The sequence below is a fragment of the Zootoca vivipara genome, chromosome 1 (genome assembly GCF_963506605.1).
Source record: "Zootoca vivipara chromosome 1, rZooViv1.1, whole genome shotgun sequence".
NCBI lineage: Eukaryota > Metazoa > Chordata > Lepidosauria > Squamata > Lacertidae > Zootoca > Zootoca vivipara.
The window spans coordinates 96705044-96718111 of NC_083276.1; the positions used below are offsets into that span (position 1 = coordinate 96705044).

A 13068-nucleotide genomic window follows, 5' to 3' on the forward strand; every position below is an offset into this window, starting at 1 on the left:
CCAATCATCCATGACCATTGGCCACTATGGCCAAGGGGAGTTAAACAACTTTTGGATGGCTTCCCCATACTTGATGTATGATTACAAAAAACCATTGCTGCAATCCTATCAATGCCTAGAAGTGAGTCCAATTATATTCATTGAAATTTACATCTGTAAGCAAAGATTCAAGAAGGAATCTAATATTGTGCTAAGGCAATTGTTCCGTCATGGCAAGCATTCTGGCTTGCTAGACCCAGCAATCCCACCTCTCCTCCCCCCGTGTGCTGTCCCAGGGCTTCTCCTGATCCCCTCAAAGCAGATTTTGGGGGGTGCAAGGAGGGAGGGAGGGATCCTCATCTGCGCAAGCATATGTCCTTGCACAGGCATTCTGCAAACAGGATACCTTAGCTCACAAAGAGAAAGGGGCCTCTATAATTTTTGTTGATATGTGCCAATTGTTCTCTCAGATTTTTAGCACATAACAAGTGTAATTGGGGTTTTTTTTTGGTCACGTGTTAAATTTAGCTAAAGTTCCACAGTATTTTGTTAACTGCAAGCACGAAGTGAAACAACCTCTTACCTCCCCCCCCCAGACAGACTGGCTCCACTGCCACTAGAAATGGTTATCTCTATACAGTATTGGACCTGACACAACTATCAGCACTATCTTGCAGATTGTGGCATTTACAACCCAATAGGTTTTTGTATGCTTTCCAGAATTTTGAAACTGACCTGGTTTCTGCTGAGACTGGATCAGCGGCAATACTCCATACCTTTCCTTGGCATAATCCTAAAAAGGGGAAGAAGAGTGTATTATGCTAAAAGCTTTTACACCAAGCCAGAGTCCAAATAAGACAAAAACAAAAACAAACCCCGCATATTGTGTGCACAAATCTGAAATGATACACTTCATTTGAGCATTAATGGATGGCGATTTTTTATATAAGAAGTCAAGTGCTAAACACAGACTGGAATCTCCAAATAAGAGTCAATTTTCAATTTGCTTCTAGAATATGTACATCTCATCATGTTTGCATCCATCTTTTATCAAGTTATTTCAAAATGTACACCACAAGCTAAATTCAGCACTATATGCTACGTGACACTGCCTTTAGTACTGATCATTCAACACACACACACACACAGAAAAACATCATGTGAGTGACATCAGCCTAGGGATCAACTTTCTCAAAATACGCTTTTATCACAGAATGAGTTGAGCCTTGACAACTGTGAAATCACCATGCTTCCCATGCATCATCGCCATAACAGATATAAGCTCAAATAACTCAGCTGCAACCAGCAGCTATAAACCTATGGGAATAGATTGCTTTTCGTGGAGGAATTGGACTATGGCATTCAATATCCCAGTTGATCTGCCAGACCCACACTTCAAGTCATGGAACAGAGTTCATTATTTACTCAGGCTTCTGCCTAACAGGTGCACAAATTGGAATACAAGGAATGCAGTGTTCCCAGAATTTAGGCTATATTTCCAAACTTTTCATCCCATTTACTCTAATGTAGTTTCAGATTAATAATGTGAGACTAAGAAAACACTCCAGTAACTAAATATTAAAGCTGCAACCTCATTATGTTTCAATATACTATTTGAGGCTTGGTCTGTGTAATAAATAAATGATCCTAAATACTATCCTTGGTATCTCAGGAAACAAGACTCCAGTCCATAAAAGGTTATGCCAAGAAAGGTTACCTAAAGGATTAAAAAAACAACCAACACCCATATGCCCCTGCCCAGCAACTGCGCTTCTCAGATGGGCTGCTGCTGAGAGTACTGCATGCCCTAGAGGTGTGCTCAGGATGTACTAGAAACTGGACTTTTAGTGTTGCAGTTCCAGCCCTCTGGAATCAATTTGCAGCTGAAATTAGTTAGGCACCCAGCATCATGATGTTCAGGCACCTACTGACAATATTTCTGTTTAAGATGGTTTTCCCTAAGGTGTGACCTAATTGATTATGAAACATTAACTGTGCATCTGTAGGAATGGTTTAAGTGTTATTATAATTTATATTTAATCTCATTTTTGTCCTGTTGTACATCACTTCGTTGGCCTCAGATTGTGAACCTGTTTATAAATGTGTACAACAGGAATGAATTAAAAACATTTGTTAATCTCTTTGTTGTTTCTACTGCCAGCCACAGTGGGCAATAATAGACATGACAGAATAACAAGGGGGGGGGCGGACCTAAGATACTGTAGTTCCACTAGAGAAATATTAGGATGGCCTCATCTTGGGAAATATATAGAACTGGTTGTTGAATTAGGCAATTCCAATTTTCCTAACGTTGACATGAACATAAAATGTAATTACAAATGCTACCCAATCACTCTATCAGCTAAGAATACTCAAGAATGAATTTTTTCCCCTCAAACTACAATTGCTCCAGAGATCATGTGCAAGGAATTTCCTACTAACAGAAGAAAAGGGGTTGATTTTTGTCCTGTACAGCCCCCAAACCTGCTCCAGATCACTAGAGGACCCTCTGGAACAGCATGGGAGGTGGAACATCAAATTGCTAAGGGAATCAACAAAAAATCTCCTCCCTCTTTCATGAGTGTCAGCAACCACTGGATTGCCAACCCTTCCACAAACCAAAGAGCTGATCCAAGCTGCAATGTACGGCTGCCCTTTATGGCTGTGATACTCCAAGTCTATTTGCATGAGCAGAGGTAATGCAGCAGCTGATTCTCAGGGGCTGCTCATCATGGTTGAGAATAACTTTTGAGCAGATGAGCTTGAACTAAGCAGTTTAGACAGCAAGACTAATCCTACACTTACCCACTGAATTCAACAGGACACTTCTCAGAAAACACAGTTAGGACTGTGCTGTTAAATAAACTGTGGAGACAGTTGCCTGCTCCAAGAATTAATAATTACATTGATAAGAAATATAAATGATAGATATTTATGAAAGCAGAAGACACTGAAAATAGTTTGCACATAACACAAATTATATGTCCTGTTAAGGAGGACTCTGAACAAGATCATGTTCAAAGGTCCTCTTAATAAAAATGATATCTAGTCATAATAAATATAGGTGTTCAGAACAGAATAGATTAGCCTTGATAAAGAGTACAAGGAGCTAATCATGCGTATCCACCCTGTTCTATGATGCAAGCCTCCTGTAACAGGCCCATATGCCCGTTCAGTGAGCAGAATAGAGGTTTTGACACTGCAGGGCATGGGTGGAAAAGCTCTGGCCTCCCAGAGGCTGCACCTTGGCCTATGAGGCCATTTTCCCCAGACCACACCACCCGCCCATCAACTGACATCACTGGTGGTGGGCAGGATTGAATCCTGCATCTGCTGCCCAACCCTGTTCATGGCAGGATTACCTCCCGGCTCATCAGCTGAAATCTATCCACCCCTAACACTGAGGAACGTGCCAACAATTGCACACCCCCTCCATTCACTTTTCCGTAAAGACACCCCTTAACCTGAGGACAGACAATAATAACCGTGCACATGCACACCCCACTGAAAGCAGTTTCATTTAAGGTTTGGCGACACAGAGCTCACACACAAACTCATTGCGCTATTTGCTTCTAGCAAACAGGTCTTTCTGCGGTGTTTCAAAAATGCCTGGATTACTGCTGTTTTGAGTAAGTATGCTCTCACTGCGTGCATGTGGGTGAGGAAACTCCAAGTTGCTGTTCTCATCTTGCACAGCACAATGAGTGAGGGGAAGTTTGGGGAAAACGCTTAACGGGACCTATGAAGACCTGTGTGACCTCATAGCAAAAGGCGTCTTCATGGGACAGGTGGGGTGGGGGAGGAGTTGCGTGCATAGGTATAACATGGCACCTTCCAAGCCCTTCCCAGTGGAGTTTCGCGTGAGGAAATAGGATTGGGGGGGGGGGCTTCTGACCATAGCTGTCAAGTTTTCCCTTTTCTCGCGAGGAAGCCTATTCAGCATAAGGGAATTTCCCTTTAAAAAAGGGAAAACCTGACAGCTATGCTTCTGACCAGGCAGTGGGCCTTTGAAGTTTGCAGTCCGCCCCCTTGAACCCCCCCTCAGTGCCCATCCCTTCCCAATAAAGCAGTAGGAGACCCCCACAACACCCCACAACACCCTGCCTCCGCCCCCTTCAGAGACCCACATCAGCCGGCGGCTGCTCCATGGCGCTGTCTCGGTTCCGTTCCTGGTTCTTACGGGCGGCAACGCCGGGCATTTTGCCACCTCCGGCAATAAAGTTGGCCAGAGCAGCTTTATTTCTTTTCTTTGTCCCCTACGGGCTTCCGTACCACCTTACAAAGCCCTTTCTCTCTCTCTTTCTACCTCCGACCCCGTTGCTTTTTTCCTTTCCGATACTCGCTCTCCCCAGAGGCCCTCCGCGTGTCCGCTCACGCTGCTTCCGGCCACGTAAAAGCACGTACAGGAGGACACGGAGGCTACGTCACGCGAGAGCGCTCCCGGCCGCTCTTTGCTCACTCAATCCCTCCCTCCTTGCTCAGGGGGACGCATCGCGGGAAGCGGCCTCGTTCTCGCGAGCTTTCCCGAGTTCCTCCGCTCAACGTATGCTCCCGTTTCTCCCTTGTCTTAGAAGTAGTCGTCTGTTGCAGGGGAAAAGGCAGGCGCGGGAAATTCAGGAACAATAAGAGAAAGAGCGCCTAGAGAAAAGGGGTGGTGGAGGGGGGTTGCATTGCTCTCTCTCCCATGGGAGGCAGTGAAGGCAGCAAACTTGGGTTGCTTTTAGAAGAAGGGCTGTGCAGATCAATGCAAGATAAGCCGGCTATTGATTTCTTTTCAGCCACAGGGGCTGTGTGCCCACCTCCGCCGTCAGGAATCGAAGGAGCGCTTGTGCTTGGCTTCTTGTCAGACTCCTATAAATTGGAAGAGATGGAAGGGGTCACGAGGGTCATTCAGTCCAGTTCCCTGCAATGTTGCAGGAATCTTTCTGCCCAACGTGTGGCTCAAACCCACGTTGCTGGGATTTAAGAGTCTCATGCTATGCATGAGCTATGCAGTTGGCTGCTTTGAAAACAGGATGCTGGGCTAGGTGGGCTGTTGGCCTCGTCCAACAATGGCATGCGGGTGGCACTGTGGTCTAAACCACTGAGCCTCCTGGGCTGCCAATCAGAAGGTCAGCGGTTCAAATCCCTGCTATGGGGCGAGCTCCCGTTGCTCTGTTCCAGCTCCTGCCAACCTAGCAGTTCAAAAGTATGGCAGTGCAAGTAGATAAATAGGTACCATTGTGGCAGGAAGGTAAACGGCGTTTCCGTGCACTCTGGCTTCCGTCACGTGTGTTCCCGTTGCGCCAGAAGTGGTTTAGTCATGCTGGCCACGTGACCCGGAAACGCCGGCTCCCTCGGCCTAAAGCGAGATGAGCACTGCAACCTCATAGTTGCCTTTGACTGGACTTAACTGTCCAGGGGTCCTTTACCTCTTTTATTTCTCCACAAAAACATACGGTATGCTGCCACAAACGACTTACAATGCCGTATACATTATTCTTAACTAAGCTGCTTTGTTTATTTATTTGTTGTTGTTTTTCAATCAAACTATAAATTTTGTGAAATAAGATAAACGTACCCACCCAGAAGAATGCCATTTTTTCAATGAGTCTTATTCCCAAGTAAAAGTAAATATAGGATTATAGCCTAGAATTCAACATGACTTTCTTCTGAGTTGGCATGCATATATTTGCAGTAAATAGACATATACAGAGTAACCTGCACTGATAGTCATAATCAGAGTAGACCCACTGAGGTCCATTTATTTTAACAGGTCTGCCCTAAGAGAAATATTTGATACCATCATAACCCCACTTACCTTGGAGTAAGACCCACTGAATTCAACAGGCCTTACTTCTGAATTGGGTTAGGGGTAGGATTGGGCTGTGAATCTGAAAGAGCTGCATGACGGGAAGAAATTAAACATGCAACAACAAGACAGACGTATGTGTATATATATCTTTAAAAGTGAAACTAAAAGATGGATATGAATGCCCATTAATTTCAGCAACACTTAGGCACCTGCCATTGTGGTAAAACCCTCCTTACCAGGATGACATATAGCGGGATGATATGTAGATTACTGAGTCAGCCTGAGGTAAGGGTTCAGCCCCTAGTGTACTTTGGTAATCTGTCAGTCCTTTTTTAATGTTTGGGCTGCACCTTAATTTGGACTAAGTGAAGGCAAGGGGGGCAACATCACAAGGACAGGCTTCACCTCCAGCTGGATAAACAGACAATGACAACTCTACAGTGTGCCTATCCTTGTATATTTGTATGCATGGAGAGGTGCCAATGAATACAAGTGAGGCAGGGGCACAGCCTGCCCCATCCACTCCTGGGCTGGAGGTTCCCTACCCATTTCATAAAACCCAAGGGTTAGATCCAACATTCGTTGTATTTAGAGTAGGCCTACTAAATCAACAGACTTAGTCGTGGGCCTGCAGGGCAGCAATGGGCCATTGGATCTGGTATAGCTCAGACTCATGCATACAGAAGCAGACACCAGTTCTGTGGAGGAAACCTTACATAGAGTGTCTGTGCTACCAAATGAGCTGCTGGTGGCAATAAGGGATGATAGCCACCTCATCCTAGGAGCTTTTGAAGAGGCCACTTTTCTCTAATGTTACTGCTTTGAATAACTATCCAACTATTTAATATAGCTTTGAATGAATGACTTCGCTCCACTTGCCTGGGATAAGAGGATATTATTGCCTTTTGTGGCTGACACACAATCTTGATTCTAGCAAAAGCAGCAGCACAAGATTTGGTAGTTAAATAATTTGCCATTATCTGCTGAGTCCTGTCTCTCTTGCTGTGGGTACTCTTTTTTCCAATCCTTGGTAATTGCATAGAACCTCAGTGAAGGGTAAATTAAATTAAAACTGAACATCTGAGGCTCGATCTAGTAAAACAATGGCAGACAAAGTGCCCATGCATGGAGTCCTACAGAGCTACGGTAAGACTGCCTTCCACCAGCACAAGCACTCGCTTTCCCTATTGCAATTCACTGTAGGATAATATCCCACCTTTGCACTCATTGGAAAGGAAATAAGAAAACCAGAACTCTGTTTAGTTTTGTGAGATTCTGCACATGTGTGCTGTGCACCGAAACCCCTTTTTTAGTCCTGAAAACTCACATCTGCAGAATACGTCCGTCCCCCGTCCCCCCCGCTATAAATATTGCTTCAGGTTTTTCCCAGGAGCCACTGTTTTAATTGTTCCTTACTCATTTGACCAAAAAGCCCCCACATGTTTATGATTCCCAGATGTCCTGTATTTGAATGGAGCAACCTTTGTTTCTAGAACAACGTAACTCCTTGGGACACAACACATTTTTCTTTCCATAGACCTTCACAGTGCCAATGCCACACCTCCACGATATCTCCTGTTGAGTTTTTGACTTCTCTCTTCCCCCCACTATGCAAATAAACATGCATTTTGGTGTTAATTGCAATACGATTCTACAGCCAACACCCTGAAAAACAAACCACAAAATATTAACTTCGACTTTCAGGAATTGGTATATACTATTATTTTGATTGGGTGAAGTGAAATCAGCAAGGTTAAGTCATTTAAGTCCGTTCATTTTAATGGGCTTACTCTGAGTGCAACTTAGTAGGATATCACCCATTATTTCCCATTTTTAATAGCTAATCAATGATGTAAGGCAAGCATCCTCTCCAGTCTTTCTAATAATGGGACTGGCAAGGATCTTTACTCAAGCTTGCTCAATCTGGAATGGAAATGGATGGAGGCAGCAGAGTTCATCTGCTCTGCCTTCTGTTAAGTGGAAACAGTTGCCCTTTGAGCCATATTTTGTTTAAAAACCGAATTAATAGGGGTGCTACCTGCCGTGAACTTAACAGTGATGAGTCCAAATAAATCTGTTACACAGAGTTAAACTAGGCGGAGGAGCACGCTAAGCCCTGTTGAAAAAGCTTTAACACCCTCCCTCTCCATTCATAAGGGGATTGCCAAATGGGGGTGACATCACCAGCTGTCAATTGGACGGCCCCCTTGGGTATACACAGATGAAAGCTGTATTGCACTTAAGTAACAAGACATGACAGACCATGTGCGAGTGCTAAATAATTTATACTTCAGGCTATGTACAGTAAACCACAAAGCCAAACTGAAGACATTTTGGCAGCTTGGGATTTAAAACAAAACTAGTTTCTATTCTCCCTTCCCCCTCCCCCCCCAAAAAGGGAAGAAAGCAGGCAAGTGCAGCGCAAAAATAAAATAAAAAATAAACTAAGTGGATGAATTTAGAGGTTAGAGTCTCTTTGGGTATAAGTCCAATAAATGCTTGACAAGTTGTGCCAAAATAAGGCCTATGCTATATTTTAATAAAACTATTATAGCTGTGCTCTTTTGAACTCTTATTTTTGAATTCAACTATGGGTGCTTCTGCACTGCATACTCATTGTTCTACGCAACTTTTCATGCTTAAGCATGTGTATCTCCTAATTTCCATCACGTCGGTTTTCACTCGCCTTTTTACAGGGCAGATTGGAAATCCCATATTGAAACAGCACAGTAACATCCACAGAGTACATTTAAACTACATGGCGTCCCCCAATGAATCCTGGGTACTGTAGTTCTCCCCTCACAGCACTACAATCCTGAGCACACTTAACAAACTACACTTCCCAGCATAATTTGTTGTACCGTACGAGGAATATGTACGCACACATTTTGTAGACTGCCATCTAACAGGCAAGACATATCCAGTGGGATTCACTAGACCTCAAACAGCCAACTTGAGTTAAGTGGAGAAATATGATTCTTGCCCTCACAACCAAATTCATGTTGGACTGTAGCAGCATGTGCAGGGGTGTTGCATCCCGTTTCACCGCTTGAGGCTAAACAGGAAGTGACACTGCTACTGCTACTCTGCTGCTGCCAAGTGGTGCCAATTTCAGGCAAGATAATGCCCCAAATGGACACAATCTTGCCCTAAATGATGGCAGTGCTTCTGGCAGAGGTGGTTCGGGAGGTGGGGAGCCCATGAGAGTGCTCCCTGGAGGCTTCTGCCATCTGAGGCAGTGGCCCCAATGGCCAGGCTAATGGCCACCTAATGGGTGAGCTGGTTCTATGTATGTGTGTCATAGACAGAGCTCCAGGGTTCCAAATGGTCAGCTCCACATTGACATTTGTTTTGGAAATTGTGTGTGTGTGTGTGTGTGTGTGTGTGTGTGTGTGTGTGTACCATATATGTATACACTGTATATATATGTGGGGGACGTGGGTGGCGCTGTGGGTTAAACCAATGAGCCTAGGGCTCGCCGATCAGAAGGTCAGCGGTTCGAATCCCCGGGACAGGGTGAGCTCCTGTTGTTCAGTCCCAGCTCCTGCCAACCTAGCAGTTCAAAAGCACGTCAAAATGCAAGTAGATAAATAGGTACCACTACAGCGGGAAGGTAAACGCTGTTTCTGTGTGCTGCTCTGGTTCGCCAGAAGTGGCTATGTCATGCTGGCCACATGACCTGGAAGCTGTACGCCGGCTCCCTTGGCCAATAATGCAAGATGAGCGCCGCAACCCGAGAGTCGATCACGACTGGACCTAATGGTCAGGGGTCCCTTTACCTTTGCCATATACAGTGGTACCTCGACTTACGAAGGCAATCCGACGCTCTTCGTAAGTCGAAACCTTCGGATGTCGAAGCGTCCATTTTGCGCATGCGCGAAGCGCATTTTTGCGCTTTGCGCAGATTGCGTGCACCGCTTCTGTGCAGGTGCAGAACGTGCATGCAGCGAAAATACTTCCGAGTTTGCCGACTTCGTAAGTTGAAACCTTCAGAAGTCAAGGCATTCGGAAGTCAAGGTACCACTCTGTGTATGTGTGTGTGATTGATATATATATATATATATATATATATATATATATATGATAAATATTTTAGCAATTTAGTACTCCCCAACTTACCTACTGTAGTGGGGACAGCCATCTACCCTGCCAGAATTGCCTCCGGAGACTTCCAACTGCTCATTCCTCCCTTATCAAAATACTTATTCCAGCCCATTAAAAAGAATTTAGAGCCAGCTTGACTCAGAGCATATGATTCTGGTCCTAATATTAATAATTGTGAAAAATCATTTTTAAAATATCTTTTATTCAGTAGAGTGTAGATAATAAAAATCTGTCTCACCAAGTGGTCACAAACGCAAGTGTGGAAAGGAATCATGAAATGCTTTGTAGACAAAAAAAGGAAGTGATTGATAAATTGGTAGTGCTACCTGTAGTAAAAATTACTTCGTTCTTATTATTCTGTTGCCCTTTGATGGGGGAAAAAGAGGTTTTCCACTGTTTTGCATATACATGTAACAACGTAACAGGTGGAATGAAGAGGAATAATTTAATTAAATCCTGTAATTATGAGGGGAAATGCAGCTATTGGCAGGTATGTAACAAATTTATCAATTTTTGACTAAGACTCCCGTCAAAATAAAAATAAAAACAAATAATGAATCCTTCCAGAATGGTGTAGGAATAGAATTTGCAGGAAAATCCAAATCCATCCTGGATTTTCATTTAGGAAGTTGCTACCCTCCGGATGTTTTTCCCCCTCCTTCAATGGGAAACAAAACCTTATTCAAAGGATTAAATGAGATGGCTATTCTCTTTGTTTTACAACTTCAGTCAGAAGTCTTTTCCTCTGACAAACAGCGTTTTCAATTAATACACTTCTAAAACAGGAACTTTGAGGAAGTGCATGCCTGTGATAAGAAGCAAAGAGTATTTCTTTTCCAAAAGGACTTCACACAAAGAGGCATCCCTTTTCAATTAAAAGGTTGATAACAACAGAGGTTTAAAAATCAGGGTTCTGAAGGGCTATTCTGATAAGAAGCAAACCACATTTTGTGCTAAGCTGAGATGAGCGGTGCATTTAAATTGGAGAGAACCAATCTCATCAACACTTTTGGTTGCTATGAATCCCAAGGTCTTTTTAACAGAACTGGGAGCGGGGGACTCCAATCTTATATTTGGAAGAGCAGAGTTAAATTTAGCAATCATTACTTGAATACACACACACACACACACACAAGTGAGTGTGTGTGTGTGTCAGAAATATGTACAGCTTGAGACATTTTGAAAATGTTCCCCATATTCTCTCTATAATACCAGGCTGTTTTCCTTTTGTAAAATTTTGGAAATATTTTATCCTAGTAATAAATTCAAAATGTTGGAAATATTTTATCCTAGTAATAAATTCACCAATTCATCTTAATCTCCAAGAAAATGTAATTATGTGTTCTTCAGTTTCACTTACAACACATCCCCAAATGTTTTTCTTACTTGTGATAAATCATATGTGAACATGTGTACAGTTCAGGTTGCCTCACCTCAAAAAGGATATTGTAGAGTTGGAAAAGGTTAAAAAAAAAAGGGCAACAAAAATGGTAAAGGGGATGGAGCAACTCTCCTGTGAAGAAAGGTTGCAGCCTTTAGGACTTTTTAGCTTAGAGAAAAGGCAAGTTTATAAAATTATGCATGGCATGAACAAAATAGATAGAAAAAAATTCCTTCTTTTATAACACTAGAACTCATGGACATGCAGTGAAGCTGAATGTTGGAATATTCAAGGAGAGATCGCACCTTCTTGAAGGAACTGAGATCCTGGATGCTTCTGAAGCCTGATAGTGGTCTGCACCCTTGCTCCTAATTTCATTTCTGCATCACTTTGGCACTGCTAATGCAGCAGTCTGACTTCACCCCTTGAGGCATACTCCATTGCCTGTCAAGGCAGATGGATGCCAACAACAATATAACCACTCCATATGTCTTTTTGTTTTGCATTAATGATGGTGTCAAGGTGGTTATATTGTTGTTTGCATCCATATGCCTTGAGAGACTTCCCTGGGAGCACAAGCCTAGGCAGTGTGTAGGGAGATCTTAGGCTGCCCAGACAACAAGACCCCCCCCCCTCTCAGCCTTGCTGATGTGGTCCAGAAGAAAGCAGAGCAATACATTTGGCACCAGTTTGGCCGCAGTAGTTGCCAGAATGAGGTGTACAAGGCACCATCCAACCATCTTAGGGACTCCACTCCAGATTTGTGTGGGGTTTACTCCTTAGCATTTTCTTCTTCTTCCAAAGATATCCCACAAGGCAGTGGAGGTTTAGGTTCAGAGTTTTACTTCTCCTGGACCTGGATGTGCTACCTTCCCACTTTGATGAGCCCCATCTGCCCCTCACTTCCCTCTACAGCACGTGCAGAAACCGCCTTCTTGACCTTTGAGTCCACTATTGGTATAGCTGCCAACTTCTCCCCTTTTTTAAGGGAAATTCCCTTATGCTGAATAGGCTTCCTCGCGAGAAAAGGGAAAACTTGGCAGCTATGTATTGGTCTCTTCCGCTCAATCTGCTGGAGCAGAGGTCCCCAGACTACGGTCTGGGGGCTGGATACGGCCCGAAGGGCTCATTTATCCAGCCCACCGCCCGCTGCCACCGCCCGCTCTTACCGGCGCAGCGCAGCGCCATGCGGCTGCCCACTTCCGGGTCCCAGGAGAACTGGAAATAGCTTGCGCGCATGCGCAATCGTCATTTCCGGTGCACTTCCGGGTCGGAGGAGGCCCATGCGCACAAGCTATTTCCGGTGCTCCTGTGACCCGGAAGTGCGCCAGAAATAGCGTATGCGCACATGTATGGGTGCGCGGTCCCCCGCCCTCTGCGCGATCGGCGCTGCAGGCACCGGCCCGAAGCGCGGTAGGTTGGGGGCCCCCTGTGCTGGAGCTTGTCTTCACATGCAGGGGAAATCCATAACTCACTGGGGGGGGCGAAACTGTTTCCTGGGGTGTTGCCAATATCGCATGCTGATGGCTTCTAGGAGCCACAGTGTAGGGACCAAAGGTGGATAAACTACCCCAGAAGGAGCATGATGTGTCCCCCAACAAAGGTACTACCCCTCCCCTAACACTCATATAGCCCTAGTATTATTGCATCAATGACATTACCAAAACAAAACCACCCAGCAGTCTGGAAGGGTTCATAGTAATACCACTCTGTTCCTTAATTCTATGTATGCACAAATTGTTTGGAAGTGTACGCATCAACTAATAAAAAAATAAAAAATGTTGATGGCTTTTTCAGAGAAGAAACACCC

The 13068-nt window shown here is 44.3% G+C and overlaps 1 protein-coding gene across 2 annotated transcripts in view; it reads right to left on the reverse strand.

Moving 5' to 3' along the window:
- Positions 1 to 4406, reverse strand: part of DARS1 (aspartyl-tRNA synthetase 1) — a 48400-nt gene extending 43994 nt beyond the window's left edge. The window contains exons 1-2 of one of the 2 annotated variants that reach the window (XM_035130605.2): positions 4286 to 4406; positions 715 to 772 (exon numbers count right to left, since the gene is read on the reverse strand). Coding sequence is in view for 1 of the 2 variants with exons in the window: in XM_035130596.2 (XP_034986487.2) it covers positions 715 to 772; positions 4107 to 4178 (130 nt within the window). In the remaining variant the exon portion in view is untranslated. Of the gene's footprint in view, positions 1 to 714; positions 773 to 4106 lie in introns of both variants that reach the window. The other variant, XM_035130596.2, reaches the window with a different exon arrangement.
- Between the last annotated feature and the right edge of the window lie 8662 nt (positions 4407 to 13068).